The sequence below is a fragment of the Eubalaena glacialis genome, chromosome 2, assembly GCF_028564815.1.
Source record: "Eubalaena glacialis isolate mEubGla1 chromosome 2, mEubGla1.1.hap2.+ XY, whole genome shotgun sequence".
Lineage (NCBI taxonomy): Eukaryota > Metazoa > Chordata > Mammalia > Artiodactyla > Balaenidae > Eubalaena > Eubalaena glacialis.
This window is the reverse complement of record NC_083717.1, coordinates 193,546,515-193,566,579: the sequence shown is the minus strand read 5'-3', so window position 1 is coordinate 193,566,579 and position 20,065 is coordinate 193,546,515. Positions and strand designations below refer to the sequence as shown.

Here is a 20,065-nt window from a genome sequence, read left to right as displayed (position 1 = left end):
GTGTCTCAGAAGGAAAAAAAGACAGAAAAGGGGGCAGAGGGATTAATTGAAGAAATAATGGCTGAAAACTTCTCAACTTTGATGACAGACATGATTGGAAACACTCAAGAAGACCCTCACCAAGACATATTATTTTCAAAATTTCAAAACACAAAGACAAAAAGAATCTTGAAAGCAGCAAGAGAAGCAAGTCATCACATATAGGAATGCCCACTAAGATTTCTCATCAGAAACCTCAGAAGCCAGAAGGCAGTGGGTTGATATATCCAAAGTGATGAAAGAAAAAAAAAAACCACACTGTCAGTGAAGAATCCTGTATCTGGGAAAACTATCCTTCAAAAATGAGGGTGGGGGACTTCCCTGGCAGTTCAGTGGTTAAGACTCTGTGCTTCCAATGCAGGGGGCATGGGTTTGATCTCTGATTGGGGAACAAAGATCCCACATGCTGTGAGGCAAAAAAAAAAAAAAAAAAAAAAAAAAAAATGAGGGCGGAATTAAGATATTCCTAGATAAACAAAAGCTGAAAGAGTTCATCACCACTAGATCAGCCTTCCAAGAAATGTTAAAGGGAGTCCTTCTGGCTGAAATGAAAGGACACTAGACAGTACCTCAAAACCATATGAAGAAATAAAGATCTCTGGTAAAGGTAAATGCACAGGCAATTATAAAAACATATAGTATTGTGGGAATTTTGGTTTGTAACTCCACTTTTTATCTTCCATGTGATTTTAAAAGCTAATGCATAAACAATTGTTAACCTGTTTTGGACACACAACGCATAAAGATATAATTTCTAACAGCAGTAATGAAAGGGGTGGTAAAAAAGCTTGATAGGAGTAGAGGATGCTATTGAAATTAAAATGGTATAAATTTGAATGAGTTTTTTAACTTTGGGATGCAATCCTAAATATCCCTAATTGTTTTGGGTAGTATTGACATTTTAACAATATTAAGTCTTCCAATCCATGAACATGGGATGTGTTTCCATTTATTCGTGTATTCTTTAATTACTTTCAGCAATGCTTTGTAGTTTTCATTGTACAAGTCTTTCATCTCCTTGGTTAAGTTAATTCCTAAGTTTTTTTTTTTTATGATACCGTAAATGGAATTGTTCTTTATTTCCTTTTCAGATTGTTCATTGTTAGTGTATAGAAATGCAACAGATTTTTGTGTTTGACTTTGTAGTCTGCTACTTTGCTGAATTCATTTATTAGTTCTAATAGTTTTTTTGGTTTTTAAAAACATTTATTTATTTATTTTTGGCTGTGTTGGGTCTTCGTTGCTGTTTGCAGGCTTTCTCTAGCTGAGGCGAGCGGGGGCTACTCTTCATTGCAGTGCGCAGGCTTCTCATTTCAGTGTCTTCTCTTGTTGCAGTTGCAGAGCACAGGCTCTAGGTGTGTGGGCTTCAGTAGTTGTGGCACATGGGCTCAGTAGTTGTGGTTCACGGGCTCTAGAGCACAGGCTCAGTAGTTGTGGCACACGGGCTTAGTTGCTCCGCGGCACGTGGGATCTTCCTCAACCAGGGCTTGACCCCATGTCCCCTGCATTGGCAGGCAGATTCTTAACCACTGCGCCACCAGGGAAGCCCTTTTGGTTTGTTTTAGTTTTTTGGGTTTTTTGGTGGAATTCTTACGGTTTTCTACATATAAGATCAGGTCATCTGCACAAAGAGATAGTTTTACTTCTTCCTTTCTTAATATATATATATTTTTTTAAGTTTCATTTTATTTATTTATTTATTTTTATTTATAGCTGTGTTGGGTCTTCGTTTCTGTGCAAGGGCTTTCTCTAGTTGTGGCAAGCGGGGGCCACTCTTCATCGCGGTGCACGGGCCTCTCACTGTCGCGGCCTCTCTTGTTGTGGAGCACAGGCTCCAGACGCGCAGGCTCAGTAATTGTGGCTCACGGGCCTAGTTGCTCCGCGGCATGCGGGATCTTCCCAGGCCAGGGCTCAAACCCGTGTCCCCTGCATTGTCAGGCAGATTCTCAACCACTGCGCCACCAGGGAAGCCCCTTCCTTTCTTATTTGGATAGTTTTTTTTCTTTTTCTTACCTAAATGCTCTGGCTAGAACTTCCAGTATTATGATGAATAGAAGTGTTGAAAGCAGACATCCTTGCCTTGTTCATGATCTTAGAGGAAAACCTTTCCGTCTTTCACCATTGAGTATGATGTTCCCTGTGAGCTTTTCATTTATAGCTTTTATTATGTTGAGGTAGTTTCCTTCTATTCCAAGTTGTTGCATGTTTTTATCATGAAAAAGTGTTCAATTTTGTCAAATGCTTTTTCTGCATTAGTCAAGATGTATCATGTAGATTTTTCCTTCATTCTGTTAATATGGTATATTACACTGACCAATTTTTGTGTTGATGCATCATTTCATTCCAGGAAGAAATCTCACATAGGCCTGATGTATAATCCTTTCAATATGTTTCTAACTTAGTTTGTTAGTACTTTATTGGGGACTTTAGCTTCAATGTACATAAGAGATAGTTTTCTTGTAGTGTCTTTGTCTGCCTTTGGTATCAGGGTTATGGTGGCCTCGTAGAATGAGTTAGGTAGTGTTCCCTCTTCAATTTTTTTGGAAAAGTTTGAGGATTGTATTCTTATTTAAATATTTGATAGTTAACCAGTAAAGCCATCAGGTCTGTGGCTTTTATTGTCTGGAAATTTTATATTTCTGATTCAATCTCCTTACTAGTTATACTAGCTTTTATTTCTTGGTGATTTAGTCTTGGCAGGGTTTGTGTTTCTAGGAATGTCCATTTCATCTAGGTTATCCAATTCGTTGGTGTACAATTGTGCATACTGCACTTATGACCCTTTTTATTTCTATGGACTCAATAGTAATCTCCCCATTTTCATTTCTGATTTTAGTAATTTGAGACTTTTTTTTTTTTTTCTTATTCCATCCAGCTAAAAGTCTGTCAGTTTTGTTGATGTTTTCAAAGAACAAACTTTTGGCTTCATTTATTTTTTCTATTATTTTCTTATTCTCTATTTTGTTTATCTCTGCTCTAGTCTTTATTTCCTCCCTTCCACTAGCTTTTAGTTTGTTCTTTTTACAGTCCCTTAAATTGTTGTTAGGTTGTTGATTTGAGATTTTTTTTTTTAACATAAGCACGTATAGCTATAAATTTCCTTCTTAGCATTGCTTTTACTGTGTCTCTTAAGTTTTGGTATGATGTGTGTGGTTTATTTTATTTATTTATTTTGGCCACACCATGCGGCATGCAGGATCTTAGCTCCCCGACCAGGGATCGAACCCATGCCCCCTGCAGTGAAAGCGCAGAACCCTAACTACTAGACCACCAGGGAATTCCTGTTTTTTAAAATTATTATTCATCTCTAAGCGTTTTCTAATTTCCCTTGATTTCTTCTTTGATCCATCAATTGTGTAAGAGCATTTTGCTTACTTTCTACAATTTTTGTCTCCTAGTTTTACTTCTGTTGTTGATTTCTAACTTCATTCCATTGTGGTCAGAGAAGATACTTTGTATGATATCTTTTGAAATGTATTAAGACTTAATTTGTGTCCTAATATATGGTTTACTGGGGAAAATGTTCTATGTGCACTTGAGAAAAATGTGTATAGCTGTTGTTGGGCAGGGTGTTATGTGTATTTGTTATACCTAGTTGGTTTATCATATTAAGTGCTCTATTCCCTTACTTACCTTCCGTCTGGTTGTTTTATCCATTATTGAGAGTGGGGTATTAAAATCTCCAACTACTACTGTAGAACCATCTATTTCTCCTTTCAATTCTGTCAGTTTTTCCTTCATATATTTTGCTAGTCTGTTATTAGGTGTGTAAATATTTATAATTGTTATATCTTCTTGATGCATTTAAACTTTTAATTAACATATTGTCTTTGTCTCTTGTAAACTCTTTTGATTTAAACTCTATTTTGTCTGATATTAGTATAGCCACCCCTATCTCTACTGGTTACTATTTGCATGGAATATCTTTTTCCATCCTTCCACTTTAAATCTATTTGTGTTTGAATCTCAAGTGAGTCTCCTGTAGACAGCTTGTTGTTGGGTCATGTGTTTTTATCCATTCTGCCAATCTCTTTTGATTGGGCAGTTTAATCCATTTACATTTAAAATATTACTGGTAAGTAGGGACTTCTGTCATTGTGCTATTTGTTTTCTTTCTGCATGCCTCATAGCTTTTTGTCTTTCATTTCTTGCATTACTGTTGTCTTTTGCATTTAGTGGATTTTTTTTTTTTGAGGTTAATTGCTTTCTTTTTTTTTTTTTTAATTAATTTTTTATTTTTTGGCTGCATGGTGTGGCATGTGGGATCTTAGTTTCCCGACCAGGGATCGAACCCGTACCCCCTGCATTGGAAGCATGGAGTCTTAACTACTGGAACACCAGGGAAGTCCTCATTTCCTTTTGTATATATTCTAGAGCTGTTTTCTTTGTAGTCATCATGGGCACTACATTTAACACCCTAAAGTTTTAACACTCTGATTTGAATTTATACACTCTCCACTAACATAATCTCTGCTCCTTTACAGCTCTATCCCTGCCCGTATCTGTTGATGTCACAAAATTACATCTTTATACAGTGCAGTGTCCCAAAAGATAACACAAAAAGTTATAATACTAAGCTCTTAGATTGTTTTTAATGTATTATTCTCTTAAATCACGTAGAAAACTGAGTTACAAACCATGTTACAATACTAGCTTTTATAATTTTCCATGTATTTACCTTTATTGAGATCTTTTTTCTTATGGCTTTGAGTTATTGTCTAGTGTTCATTTCACCCTGCAGGAGTCTCTTGAGCATTTCTTGCAGGACCTCCAAGGTTTCTGATGAGAAACGTGCTGTTATTGGGGCCCTGTATGTTATGAGTTGCTTCTCTTGATGATTTCAAGTTCTCTTTACCTTTTGAAAATTTGATTGTCTCTCTCTGGTGGGTCTCTTTGTGTTTATTTTACTTGGAACTTGTTAAGCCTCTTGGTTGGTTGTGGAGCTTCATTCATTTACTTCGGGACGTTTTCAGCCATTATTTCTTCAAATATTCTCCCTGCCCTTTTCTCTCCCTCTCTCTCTTCTCCTTCTGAGACTCCCACAATGTATATGTTGTTCCTCTTCATGGTGTTCCACAGGTCACTTAGGTTCTGTTCATTTTTCTTCAATCTTTTTTTTTTCCCTATTCTTCCCTTGTCCTATCTTTAAGTTCACTGATTCTTCTGTGTGCTCAAGGGCTGCCTTTGAATCCCTCTAGCAAATTTTTCATTTCAGTTATTGTAATTTTCAACTCCATAGTTTTTTTCTTTTTAGGTTTTCTCTTTATTGACATTTACATTTTGTTCAGACATCATCTTCTTGACTTTCTCCACATCTTTAGTTCCTTGACGTCCCTTGTGTTGTATCTATAGCCTGGTCACCACAGTCTGATTTTTCTTTCACACAAGATGTTCCTCTTCAGTCTGCATCTGGCTCCACCATTTGGGTCTCCCTGTGGCCCAGAGGATATTATTTAACTCAGGCACTTGTCCACTCTGCATCCTCCCAGGAAACCTTCACTAACAGCCTTTCACACAGATTCTAACCACAACTGTGCAAGGCCACCTCTTTATCAGGTAACCTCCAGTAGCTTCCTGAAGGCAAATTGTGCCTCCCCTATTAGACCCTAAGATCTCTTCAGCAGGGCCCATGTCCTGTCCTCTTGCCTCCCACACAGGGTAACTGAAGTGCTGGGCGCTCACAGAAGGGCAGAGTCCACTTGCTATTTGACTGCCTGGTTATACAAGGAGGCTGCTGAGCAGAAGTCCTTTACACAGCAAATAGGTTCCAGTGAAAGCACCCTGTCCTAGATGTTTCCAAGCGCCAGGGTTTCTCTTACTCCAATCACAAATCCCTATTGTGAGGTAGCCTTTGGCAGCCGTGTTTCAAATCCCTTGTAACACCCTGCGGCACCCCCCCCCCCACCTTTGGCCACATTTGACTGGAGCTTCCAGTGGAGCTCATGGTGCTGGAAGTGAAAAAAAATCAACCTGATAGAAATGTTGAAAGACCAGTGGAGCCTATCAGACATGCCTTCTTAGGAATCTGAACTGTTAAGTCTGGGGAACTGAGCATTAACCAGCAGGAACAGAAGCTTGATGGTCCCGGGGGGGGGGCATGAGAAAGCTAAGTCATGAAGAGGCTCCGTGTAGCTTCACAGGGCCAGGAAGTTCACGAGTAGTGGACGGAGAATTGGAGAAACCTAGAGAGAAGTAGACGTATGGGCAAGTGCCCTGGAGGAATGTTCTTTCTTGCCCAGGCAGCTGGAGTCCTAGCTGGTACAACCTGTGTCCACAAGGCTGGACCTGTTGGTGTCTCTGGGTCCTTGCAAGGCCAGGTTTGTGCAGTGGGGCTCCCAATGATTCCATCATAATGTGAATCCTTGGGAAACCCTTCCCCCCAACTGACTCCATGAGTTATTTGTCACCAAAAGAACTTGACAAACACATAAGACCTGTGATCACATTTGAGAATGCTTTTTTTTGCTCTTTGAGGAATCCAACCCTGCAACTACAGATGGCTGTTCCTAGCTTGGAAGTCATTACAGAAAACCCTGTGTTCACTCAGGCCCTGAACCTTCTGGAATCCCCTCCAGGGTGCTGCCTTAACCCCAGATGGGAGATCTTGGTCTGCAGGGAAGGTTCCAGCACTCCTGGGTGCTCAGATTCTGCTGCCTGTGGGATAGGGGTCTGGGCTTGTTAATCCTTCCCATCTGACACTGTGCCCTCAGGACAGCCAGGGGACCCTGACATTCCCAGGCCAGAGTGCATCCTCGTCTGACCACTCCACCCTCATGGCAGCTGCTGGCTTTGTCAGCCATGGGATTAACAGCCCTCCTCGATTCCCACAGTGGCTCAGCATTCCTGACAGCAGGATACAAATGTAATTCCATTCCTGCAACTTGTGAAGATTCAGTCCTCCAGGGTTCAGTTTGCAGGTAAGTCCTGCCACCTCCTCCAGCCTCATCCCCACATGCACTGCACTCAACTAAAGGCAGTAGCTTCTACTTTCCAGATGTGCTCCCCTACTTCCTCCTCCCAGGTAAATTCCTACTTCTCCTTTGAAATGCTACCTCTTCTCAAAGACATTCCTCCAAGTGCCCAATCATTTCCTCCCTCCTCCAAAGTTCCACCCCTCTGCCCTGTGTCTGCGAGCTCCTTTAAGGTGGGGCAAGGCTGGAGCAAGTGTGAGATGCGGGACAGGAGTACAGATGGGGTGCATGAGGTTGGCACCCTGCCTCAGATTCTGTCTGGAGCTTCACCCAAGTCAACCCTGGACCCTGAGAGCTGCTATCTGGCCCTCTCTCCACCAACCACCCTAAGGACCAAAAAGTTACTCCTTATCCTTGCCCTAGGTACTTCCCAGTTTAACAGGACCTGAAAACTGTAGGGTGGGACAAGGTGTAAGTTTACACAGCAGAAGCCATGGGGTCTGGGCTATATGTGGGTGTGCTGTGGAACCTTAGGCCAGTCTCCTCCTCCTCAGGACTTGTTCCTTCCTTGTGAAGTACATGTTACCTAATCTTTATGCCACCGACCTCACTGGGTACTTTGGAAGGATTCCTCCCCTGGATGTTAGAGGACCACTGGGACCAGACTCAACCCAGCCTCATACACTGGCCCTGCACCCATCAATCCTTATCTCAGGCTGGGCTGGCTTCTGGTTCATGCTGCTATTTACATTATGTTATGGGTCCCAGGTGGGGCCATGGCCTGCCCTCTGCCTCTGCTCTAGACTGGTCTGAACATCACTGCACATTAAGGGCTGCTTGAGGCAAAAACTGTACCACCCTGAAATTGCTCCAGCCAAAATTAATAGCCCTTTCAACTACCCACTGCTCTCAATCTACTGTAACCCCTGTTCTGAATGTCTGGAGGTACCAGCATGAGCTCTTCTTCCCTTCTGTCTCTCTTCCACACAGGGCAGTTTTCCCTAGCTGCCCCAGTCAGGCATTACCTCTCCTGCTTGCAGTATTCTAATTGCTGTACACAGGCATTACCATCCCCATTAGACACAGAAAGATGGGCTTCCAGTTTTACACAGAGGGCCTGCCAAAACCTAGATGACTCCAGAGCCCAGGTGAATACGCCCCTTAAACTCACAGAACGCATAACCGAATGCCAGTCATTGAGAACAATGTACAAGTCCTGGTTTGGGTTCTGAGGAAAGAACCTCTCCATGGTATTTCCATATCCTAGTACACAGGAATGGTTCAATTTTCCGGCTGTGAAGAACCAGCAATCTTTCTGAAGACCTCTTTGTTGGGCTAGGGCTGGAATATAGAACCGAGACAGGTGGCCACAATGCTTGAGCTCCCAACCTCCTACAAAGGCTCAAAGGGACAAATTCTGGAGGCTGCGCACAGGTCAGACACGACAACTTTGGCAAGTCTTACGGAGTGTCATTCTTGGGGGAGTAAAGGTCTATACAGAGTACTGGGGACAGAGAAGATGTAAACATGACTCTGTCCATACAGGAAACACAGAACACAAACCACATGATAGTTGGAGAGGGCAGAGATTCAAGTGCAATACTGTTCCTGGTACCGACAGTGCTTTGAAGCTTTGGAGTGGTCAAATAGGCTGGAATCTGAAAAACCATCAAAACTGACAATGCAGAGATTGGGCAAAATTTTTGCATTTTGGGGTTACTCAATACTGGCAGATGAAGCTGTAGCAATTCACTTGATGAACGCCCATTCTCTCTCAAACCTTCAGGAGCCCAAATAGTACCTTGCAAGTTCATTAACCTCAGAGAGAACTTTAGAAACATTCCTTTCTTAACTAAGGCTAAATGCTATAGCCAGTTATTTAGCTATATACCTGACACATCTAAAGTCCCTCATCAACACCTAGGCAAGATTTTAAGAAACCGGATGAAAGCAGACCTTTTCGGTTTGTAATCAACTTGAGTTACAGAATAAGAACACGAGATCTAAGGAAAGCCACTGTAATGAGCAACATCTGTTCTGTGAGTAGGGGGGCAACTGCAGAAGGAAACATCCAACACGAATCTGAAGCAACAGCTACAAAAAGGGGAGATTTCAATGCTTCAATTTTAAAAACAAAAATTTAGGTTAGTATTAAAGCAGAGACAAAAAATAATTTTAACATTGTTTTAATCACGTAACATAGCTGTTTCAAACAGGAAGTTTTAAGACAGTTGAATACAGCAAAGTGAAAGATCACTCTATTAGGATAGCCACTATGAATAAACTCCTTACTATGTGGATTTGAATTCCACTGAAAGTTTGGCACTAGACTGAACAGTGGTCTAAGCCAAAATTTTCTCTTTAGTGTTTAGAAGCCTTGAAAGTTTTCCTTCAGATTTAAGGGGGAAAGGGGAAAAAAAAAGGAAGAAAAAGGGACAAAAAACCCTCTATAACAGAACCTCATTAGCTTGATAATGGGTATGCTGAATGCAACTTGATCCCCCCCTAAACAATTTCAGATAATGGCAAAAATTTAAAACCTAGGTGAGACATGAATTTGCAAAGACCTCTTCTCTTTGGTGCGACAAAGCACATTCCTTCCAGGTAGGTATATGGCTCTCCTTCAATCTCATCAAAATCTATCAAGAAAGGCAGCTGGAGACCAATTTGTACCTCTCCAGTAAGACCGCCAGGGTTTAATTTCTTAAAATATCAAGCTAACAAGGTTTTATTATACCAAATGTTTATATAATTTCAATGTGAAAAAAACTTACATACATTTGTTAAGGTCTCATTGTAATCTGTGAGATGGATCACAAAGAGGTGAATGATATAAGCCAGTGCTCCAAAAAAAATTCACTCCATGCATTTTGATTCCCACAGTGTACTTTTTGTGTAAATTTGCTTCCTCAAGATGATTTCTCAGATGTAGTCATAAGCCCTTCTATCAAGTGAGTTTACATCAGCAAATTGGGTAAGCAAATCACAAGCAGGTTATTTCCAAATCTAAAGCCCAGGATGGGCTGGGTCAGGCCCTAGTCACCTGCTTTCAGTTGCCATCATCACAGACTTCCCGGGTATCGCACAATTTTCATTGTGAAAATAAAAAACACCCCAAGTCTTACACCAAAATATAGGCTCTCAGAAGTATGCTTTTAGCTTTTTTAAAAAATAAGACATTTTGGGGGGTGGGGGGAATTTGAGATATAGTTAACACTTATTTTGGCAAGATAGCAACAAAAACCAAAGAAGTATAAGCTATGTGTCCAAATGCAGAAGTCATCAAAGAACCAGTTTATCAAGGGAAAAATCCACACTGAACAAAAGATACAGTATGTCTAAATATTTTGAAATTGTAATTTGAATCAAGAGTAAATGTTGAAAAATTATGCTGTTTTTGCTAGCGATTAAGTGTACCTTTTCCTGCTTCCCCCAAATAAAATCGTAGAGCTTACTAATCACTCCCCAAAGTTTCCGTTTTCTCTCAGTATAAAGCAAGAGCTACATACACATAATAAAATGCTTATGTTAATGTAGTAATTCCCCTGGCTCATCCAACGTGCAATGCACATGACTTCAAAGACTACAATTTGGGGCAAGTATAGAAGAAATGAAAAAAAAAAAACAATTCAAGTTTCAAAACCTGTTCTTAAAATTATTTATAGGACACTCAGGTCATTTTAACATCTCAGTAAGACAAAGGTGTTGCACTGTCATTTGATTATCAGTCCACCTTGGCATGGGAAGAATGTACATTACCAGATGCCAATCTGAGAGACTAGAAATGAGACTTAAAAGGACTACATTTCTTAATGACTGAGTAAGGTATTGATAAGTTCATGTTCACCTTCTGCTGAGACCTCTTTACAGTCTCAGCACCTAACAATACCTAACAGGCTCCAATAATCCTATCAGATTAAATGATGGCGCAACATTTTTTAAAGGAGTCAATTATTTTAGCTTACTTAAGTCAATCATAGCCAAAAATCTGAAGAACGACCAAAATCAAATCTTCGTTTTTATAACTGTAAAAATGTGATCCAAATGTGTCCACCACTAAATTTTCAAAGAGAAACATGCTGTAAATAAGCAAACTACATCTGCTCACTGATATGTGTATGGACTCCCTAGATGTCTTGTTGGGTTTAAATACAGACCACTCACAGCAATACATTTTTAGTAGAAAGTGTAGCATGACGTTAAGCCATTTTAGCTTTTGCACATACATGATGCACTTCTGGCTGATGATGCAGAAAGAGTCTCAGCATTACACTGTTAAGCTGGGCTGCACCCACCCCTTTAAATGGCATCAATATCAATGTCATCGTCCTTGTTGTCAGACTTCACAGCTTCAACTTTCGGTACACTGGCAGTCTTTGAATACACCACCTGATAAAACGAAGATTTCTGATGGTAAACCTTTATCCCAGTAAACCTCCTTATAAAATAAAAACAGTAGTAAGTCGATGGTCAACAAAGGACAAAAACTACCCAGAGACAGCCATTATTTTTCATGAAAATTTCTGTGTATGTAAAAACTAAGTTAACCCTCCACAGCCTAACAGTACCTTATTTTTATGGACAATCAGCACCCCTATACTTAGGTTAAATAAACTCTCCCTTTGGAAATTCAGACAATGTTAATTTGGAATCAATGTCTGGGGGTAGGAGAGATTTCCAGCACCTTTTCTATTAATGTGATTACTTTCCAAGTTAAGAGGCTGTATTATTACCCAATACTGGCATTTTATAATGCTCAAACACCCACCACTAACACTGTATTTAACGATTTCCCCAGCGTTTACCTCAATGTTCTCATCTTCATCATCATCTTCACCACCGGAAGATTCTTCCTCTGCTTCCTTCAACCATTTTATAAAAGGTTCCGCTTTGACACGAATCTCTTTGGCAAGTTCTTTTGAGACATATTTCTTAGAGGCCTAAGAAGTGTTCAGTATAATTTTCTTAGTTAAAGGAATTTAAAATAATGCGAGTCATTTATATAATTGCCCACACCCATCTCTTTGAGGGGACTGGGCCACATCCTAATCTTGACCCCTCAACAGAATAAATGTATTCAGCACAAAGTATTAGAGAGTGTAAGGTTTTCTAGAAACCTTACTAGAAAGCTACCATGATGAGAATCACCCTACAGATTATACCAGTCAAGCATGTAGAGACTAGGTATTAGTAGTTAACTACTTCTTCCAAAAAAGCCCCAATACTTCTAATCTTAAAAAGCCATTTAAATATTCCCCACCTTTTCTGACCAGCTAATGATGACTTCTTCCTCCAAAAGGTCTGCATCATACATCTCCTTCAAGATATGTGGAATCTTGGAGATGAGCTGAGCTTGATGCATTGCTACCACACACTCCAAGCCATGAAGAAGGTACCGTTGAGCTTTTTTGTTGTTGTGACAAAACTGCAAATAAATATCTCAGCATTAACAAGCTTTCTTAGACGTTCTAAGTTGACAATTCTAATATATGTTCTAAATATACTTATTGCCTTAGAATTGTTCTTTAAAGCCATGGCCCTACAGCAGTCGTTCAGAGGGCAATGCTTACAGATCTCTACTTCACGTGTAAGGGACTACATGCACCATTTCCCAGGTACTCCCATTCCTGTTAAGGTAGGTCAATTATCTCCATTTTCAGGATGACAGAATACACGAGGTTAAATCAGTATTTCCAAGGTCACACAGCTGTAAAATCTTATGAATCTAGAATGATTTGCTTACTCGTAAGAAATGGCGCCTGTATTTCTTAATTTGTTCTCTAATTTTCTCATTAAAAAGAACTTCAGTCAAAACAAGAGGGCCCATGGCTTTTACATCCAGTCTTTCTGCTTCAGCTACAATTTCTTTGTCAGATGAGTCAATAACACCCTCTTCTTTCTTTTTCTGCAAATAAAAGGAAAGCAATTCAGTGAGATGGAGGCACATTTTGCTCTAGAGATACCACAGTCCCTGCTCTTATGAACTCTTCCCTTACCTAATTTAAGGAGGTTCTAGGACTTCTAAATAATACACACCTGCCAAAGACAGTGCCTGGAACCACCCTCAAAAAAATTTCTGAACAAATAGAAGTAGTAAAGGTGAGACTTGTATTTGAGTACTTCAAAAGAAAGCAAGAAAAAAACACAACAAACTACCTGCCAAGTACCCAGCTTAAAGTAATATCTAACAAAGCTCAAAGATGGGTAGAAGCTGATTTAATATGATCACAAAACGTTTAACTGTTCTTGAAGCAAGTATTTCACCTTAACAAAATCAAACAGGATATTGACACGCTCTTCAACAGTCCTTTCCAAATCATCACTGAGGGTTAAAACTTTCGCGTGGTCACTGATTTCGTCCATTCTTCGCCTTTGAGCTTCCTCTGTTGTATCCTCCCCCCAATCATCATCTTCCTCTTCTTCCTGTTTTTAAGAACAAAAATGCTTGGCCAAAAAAAAAGACCTTATAGGTAATAAAAAGAAATCCCAGATTTCTAGTCAAGTTAACAACGTCAACTTCCCACTAAACTTGTGTTCACATTAGCTTAGTCAACGAATAGCACCTGGAACCCAACATACTGATGTATTGTTCACTGAAGAGCAGTTCATTTCTGCTCACCTCAACCAAAAGTCACATTGTACACAATTTTAGTGCCCACCACACCCATCAACCTTGCACTGACCACAGCATGCGGAGGACTGATTTCATTGGGGGGTGGTGGTGGTGGTGGTGTCTCACTGCTGGACACGGAGCCATTTTCCTTGTCTTTGCCCTTTCTATTTTTCTTTTCTTTCTCTTTCTTTCCTGTACCACTGTCACTATTCTCTACAGGGACAAAAAGAAAATAAAGTTCAGTACCGTAGCTTATATTACACCTTATCGCCCATCATGAACATTTAAAATCTTGCCCTTTTGCTTTGAAACCCTCCCCTCAGAAAACCACACACACAATGCTACCTATAATTCTAAAAGAATTCACAAATCAAATTCATCCACTGTATTTCACAGGTAAGCAACTCAAGCTGCGAATGGAATGTCCCTACCTATCAGTGGTGTTAACTATTGGGTAAAATTAAGACCGAGTGGCAATACCTCACAAGACGAGGTAGTTAAAGTGGCACTCAGGACCCTCTCCTTCCATCCCTCATGAACTTAAAACAAGGGTATTTTTTTTTAATTAATTAATTTATTATTTATTTTTGGCTGTGTTGGGTCTTCGTTTCTGTGTGAGGGCTTTCTCTAGTTGCGGCGAGCGGGGGCCACTTTTCATCGCGGTGCGCGGGCCTCTCACTATCGCGGCCTCTCTTGTTGCGGAGCACAGGCTCCAGGCGCGCAGGCTCAGTAGTTGTGGCTCACGGGCCTAGCTGCTCCGCGGCATGTGGGATCTTCCCAGACCAGGGCTCGAACCCGTGTCCCCTGCATTGGCAGGCAGATTCTCAACCACTGCGCCACCAGGGAAGCCCCAACAAGGGTTATTTCTTAACTGCACTTTAGCCAACAGCTGGAACACTGTTTAAGTCTATATAACGGCTTGTCTCACAGAGAAGAGAACACCGGAATAGGTTAGACTTTCTTGCTATAGCAAGCTCAAATTGTGTCAGAGTTTTGATCATCTGCCACAGAGTGTTGCTTGCATGCTCTAAAACCACTTTAGCTTAATGAGCAAAGACCCGTGTTTACAAAACAGTTTTCCAGACGTCGATCCTTTACTAGGATCCCATCACAATTTGTTTTACAGTATTTCATACGTCCTAAGACAGGTCTTGAAAATCAAGAATGTGGTAGAGTTTAATTGGCAGCCTGTACTTCACCTTTAACAATACATACAACAGTACATTTACCAAAAAAAGTTCTAAATTCAGTAAAATATGGCACAATGACTAGAAATTTCTTAAACAGTTGACCTTTGGACAACACAGGTTTAAACCGCACAGGTCCATTTACATGGAGTTTTTTCCCCCCCAATAAATACACACTACAGTATCACACCATCCACGGTTGGTTGAACCTTAGATGTAGAAAGCTGACCCTATTGCTATAGGCAAATTTTCACTTGTGCAGGTATTCAAAGGTCAACCTCACTCCAGTTTTACAGCAGCAAAGAAACTTCCATTGTTTCCAACAATCAGGTGCTTTATGCTAAGATTTTAGAAGTTATCATAAGCACTTACCAGGTGGGTTTTTGAGAATGAATGTGCAGAGTTTATGATGTGTGTCAAGCATGCCTCGATAGCCACAGGCTTTACAAGAATTACCTATTGTTTGTTTCTTTGGATTGACATGCTGCCAAAAAAGCAAAGATAAGTATGTCAACCATAATATATGATGAAAATTCTGTGAGGAACAAAACATGAAAGCATCTAACCATCAAAAAGCATCTAAAACACAAGTCTAATATCAAAAGAATTTTTTTTTTTTTAACATGAAGTCAGTATGGAAATACCTGCAAAATTTGATGTTTGCTCTGCCTTCCTGGGAACATAATTCGCTGACATCACAGAAACAGATACAGTTTTTTCTTTTACTGACAAAAACCTCAAAGGCAGGCACTCACCAGATCCGTTTCAGGATTCTCACACTCAGGACAGAGAACAAATTTTTTAATGAATCCATCCAACATGTCTTGCAGCTTATTCGCCTCATGAGATCCATTGACAATGTAACGGTCATTCTTAACATCAAACTGGGTCTGTGCTCCCAGTTCACAACCAAAATATTTGGTGGGATCTATTTGGGGGAAGAAACTCTGATTCATTAGAGTTAACTAAATTAATCTTTGGCTGCTCACCCTCATTTATACAAATATCACTCTGTATTTTTAAGTTGCTAGGTTCAAAAAAATGTGTTGCCCAGATGGTTTTTTGTATTAGTAACAACTAACACATCAATGAGTTTTAAGCCCAAATTTCCACTCGACCCAGAAGTTAATCAACACACAATCCAGGCAAGATTTTGCAGACCAGAAACTATCACGTTTACGTCAATAAAATGCCTCTTTAGACTTCTTTCAAGAGGCATTACTTACACGTTGGAGGCCGATTAAGCGCTTTGGCTACGTCAACCATGTTGACTATAACTGTCTTGATTCCATTTCCTTTGCCCTCAACCTAAAGGAAGTAAGAAGTTTAATTTTGCGCGTCTACCCTGGGAGAAGCAATCTTCAATAATCTATGAAAAAAAGCTTAGGACTTGCTACTAAAATGAAGATGAACATTACCTTGGCAATCAAACGGGGCATCTTGTAGCGATAGAACTGGTCTGACACGCTGCGGTTGACGTTGACAGACATTTTGGCTTATTAGTGGCTTTATCAATAAGATGAAGAGATCTTTGATTGCAACTTTTTGGTATCCTCTGTCTGGAGAAGAAGGGATGACATAAACGACTGCAAGAGTTCTCGGTCTCTGACATGAAAAATTTTTCGCCACTGAGGCTGTAAGCTTCTTGCTTGTATGCTATGTTTCCCCAATACAGGTACCAATGGCTGCGCAACAGCTCTGAAAAAGAGGAGAGAGAACAAACAAATCCCCCTCGTTTAACGCGAATCCTGCATTAAGACACCTCCCTGTCCGTTCCGTTTAATCACGCCTAAGGCTCCAACGTTAAAAGCATCTGCATTATGGAAAAACCAGCTCACAGACTCACGTAACACGGGACACCTGCAGCAACATAAAAGGCCTCCATTTGGACGAAGATGTGATTCTGGGAGACACCAGACTGAAACGACAACCAACTACGGCGCTTCAGCTACTCTGGGTTTTTATCCGACCAGTCACCACCTCGACGGTGGGCTTCGACCGAGGGGCCGCGTTTTAACCACCGCCGAGGAGCGAACCCAGGCCTCTCCTCCCCCCAGCGCAGCCCGTGCTGTCAACAAACTTGTGACACATCCCTCGACAACGCAAGGCTGTGCAACCATTCTTCACGGCCAAGCTGCGCCTTCGGCAGCCAGGGCGCACTCCAGAGCCACCCGTCCCCGACGACACCCACGGAACACGGCCTCGCGGGACGCAGCGGAGCGTGCGCGACGCCCGGCCCCGACCGCGACCTCCTGTCCCTTCCTCTTCTCTACGCACACGCACCGGCAACCTTCGCTCCCGTCCCCGCGCCCGTCGTTCCCTCCGGGGTTGTCAGGGCTGAGCCGGCGGCCCCCGCGAGCCGGGCGCGGCGGAGGCGCAACGTCGCCAGCTTCCCCGGCGCCCTCGGCAGCCCCGCCATGTGCGGCGCCCGGCGGGGGAAACGAAACCGGCCGAGGGGCGCCGGCCCGGCCGCCCCCGCCCCGCCCCGCCGCGGCGATGACTCAGGAATGCAGCAATTAGGCCTGAGTCAGCCCCGGGCGGCGGCGGGCCCGCGCGGCGCGCTCCCGCGAGGCCGGGGTGGGGGTGGGGTACAGGCGGGGGCGGGGGGCGGTGTGAGGACAGGAGGGGACGCGGCGCCCGGCCCCGCCCGCCAGCCCAAACTGCGCCACACACGCGCGCGCGCGCGCGGGTCACGCGGCGCGCCGCCATCTTGTGCGGCCGCCATCTCCCCGCCGGCCCGCCGACTCACCGTTTTCGTCAAATAAAGACATAAACCCAACGCTGCTCGCCCGGGACTGGGATGAAGTGAGGCGCGCGCGAACCCGAGTCCGAGAAGCGGCGGCGGAGGTGGCGGAGGCAGCGCAGCGAGCAGCGGCCGGGCCAGGCGCCGCCGAGCAGCGGGGAGGGGCTGTCCCAGCGACGTCCGGGGTCCACACCCTTCAGCGCCCGGGGCCTGGCGACCTGGCGCGGAGAGAAGGCGCAGTGAGCCACGGGCGTCAGGGCGCCTTCCCCGCCAGCCAGCGGCCCGCGGGGATCGAGGGGGCGGGGAGAACGGGGGACGGGGCGCGGGGCTCCCGCCCCTCCACCAGACTCACCTCTGGAATGTTCTCCCTGTGACTGAACAACGCCGCCGCCGCGCTCAAGCTACCCTCGGCCCCAGCGCCCGCCCCCCGCGCCAGGCCGCACAGCCCATTGGCTGGCCGTCCACCCGAGCTCGCTCGTCATTGGCCCGCATGCCGCGTCAGTCGCGTCTTTCCCCGCCCCTTCTGCTTCCTGAGGCTCCGCTCGCCGCCTCGGCCCTCCTCTAGCCCCGCATCCCGGCTTCCTTCTCTCGCTTTCCCCTCCCCCGCTTTTCCCAGAGGCCTTCGCGGTCTCGCGAGAGTGGGCGGGCCGCGGCGGCGAAACTCTGCCGCTGCCCCGTGCTTTGTCGGTTTGGGCGCTCGGGAAAGATGGCGGTTGGCTTCCCCTCCCCCGCCTGCTCGGCCGCGGCGTTGCGGCTCCCGAGGCCGCGTTCCCGCACGAGTTCCCGCGCCGGGCGGGGGAACTCTCGGGGGTTTCTCTCTGCCCCTTCCGTTCCTTGGGGACGCCCGTCGTCGAGTCTTGAGAAAGAAGTTGTTTTTCCTCCCCACTCCCCTAGGCCTGGGCAGAGGGCGAAGGTTGGAGGGCCTGGGTGTTTCGTCCCAGGTGCCGCCTTTTATCGTCCGAAGCTCAGGTGTGCGTGGCCGCGGCGATCGTGACTCAACCGCCCGCCTCGCTCCCTCCCCGGTGCCCGGCCTGCAAGCCTAGCTTGGCTGGTCGTTCACGTCCACCCGTTTTCTAAACAGGAAAACACCAAATTAGTTCGTAACTCCGGGGCCTCCTGATTGCGATCTTGGGGCTGGGGGGGGGGTGTCCTCCATGTTCTCGTGCTCCACCGTCACTTTGCTGAAAATAAGCCTCACATCAGGTTACCGTTTGTGGGATCCTCATCTCCAGTGTTTACAAATTGACTTCCTTGCCGGGCAAAGGATAGCCGAAAGCAGGTGTTCCTAACGAGGTTCCAGTGTATTCGCTTGAAAACGATTACTATTTACAAAGAGCCTCTCATATTTTAGTTCTGTTAAGGTGATTACAGAAACTCGCCAGTTCTTTCAGATACTTATATTTTGTGTAAAATTTCGGTTGCGACTGTAAAAATGCACTGAGTCCACTCTGAAATGTGAAAACATACTTGACTCTAGAGCAAAAGCCAAATAACTGAGCGGTTGGAGCAGTGTCCTGGGCGGCAGTGTGGTTTCCCGGATCTGGATGAAATAGCGATGTTTCTGAGGACAGGGTGAGGTGGATAAGGGGCTGACCTTTGTTTTACACCATTCGAATTTGCAAGGTTAGAATTGAAAGATGTTTTGATTTTTATCAAAGTTGAAGATTACTCTTCCATGGCTTTATAAGCTTTGTAAACCATTTAAAAATTGACAGTGTCGGCTTCCCTGGTGGCGCCGTGGTTGAGAATCCGCCTGCCAATGCAGGGGCCACGGGTTCGAGCCCTGGTCCAGGAAGATCCCACATGCTGCGGAGCAACTAAGCCCGTGTGCCACAACTACTGAGCCTGCGCCCTAGAGCCCGCGAGCCGCCAATACTGAGCCCGCGTGCCACAACTACTGAAGCCCTCGTGCCTAGAGCCCGTGCTCTGCAGCAAGAGAAACCACCGCAATGAGAAGCCCGGGCACCGCAACGAAGAGTAGCCCCCGCTCGCCGCAACTAGAGAAAGCCTGCACGCAGCAACGAAGACCCAATGCAGCCAAAAATAAATGAATTAATTTTAAAAAAAATTGACAGTGTCAGTGGGGAGAATAAATCAAAGGGATGGTCCAGAATTGAGAGAAGTGATTTGTTCATTGCTGCAGGGGCTTTTGTTGTAATCACACAGTGTATACGTTGGTGTGTAATCGTTAAACCAAATGCATAATGCTTTATGGGTAGCAGGGTTCCCGTCAGACAAACTAGAAAGATAGATCCCAAACGTGCTTCTCTGGTTCTTGCTGGGGCTTGACTTAGCAGTATTGAAACTTTGAGTTTTTGCATGGCTGCACACAAATGACATTATTTTAGAAACTTGAAAATATGGACATGAAACTACCTGAGGTTAGAGGCCTGCTTCCACAGAAAAGTTTTTTTCTAACAACTAAATACAAAGTGATCACGTTTTTGGGTAATGTTTGATGACCCCATATTTAATTTCATTAAAGAAGCTTTTACTAATTTTAACTTTAATTTTTAGTATGTGTACCACTCATTGTGTCTAATCACGGACAACGTTTAAAAACTACTCTTAA

The 20,065-nt window shown here is 43.6% G+C and overlaps 1 protein-coding gene and 1 non-coding gene across 3 annotated transcripts; both read right to left on the bottom strand.

Moving 5' to 3' along the window:
• Window positions 1–9,120: 9,120 nt before the first annotated feature.
• On the bottom strand, window positions 9,121–18,048 carry EIF5 (eukaryotic translation initiation factor 5). Of its 2 annotated transcripts, XM_061181315.1 has the most exons (12): window positions 17,846–18,048; window positions 17,500–17,711; window positions 16,169–16,448; window positions 15,977–16,058; window positions 15,506–15,678; window positions 15,123–15,234; window positions 13,634–13,776; window positions 13,215–13,373; window positions 12,694–12,855; window positions 12,211–12,375; window positions 11,756–11,890; window positions 9,121–11,339 (listed from the first exon to the last, which is right to left on the bottom strand). In XM_061181315.1, exons 3-12 carry the CDS (start codon window positions 16,238–16,240, stop codon window positions 11,250–11,252), a joined length of 1,293 nt encoding a protein of 430 aa, XP_061037298.1. In that variant the 5' UTR covers window positions 16,241–16,448; window positions 17,500–17,711; window positions 17,846–18,048; the 3' UTR covers window positions 9,121–11,249. The 2 variants fall into 2 exon arrangements, with proteins under 2 accessions (XP_061037298.1, XP_061037299.1); XM_061181316.1 differs by lacking the exons at window positions 17,500–17,711; window positions 17,846–18,048 and adding an exon at window positions 17,034–17,155.
• LOC133086059 (small nucleolar RNA SNORA28) lies at window positions 14,460–14,583 on the bottom strand. Its single transcript, XR_009699842.1, has one exon. It is a non-coding gene; the product is annotated as a small nucleolar RNA SNORA28 (small nucleolar RNA).
• Window positions 18,049–20,065: the final 2,017 nt, after the last annotated feature.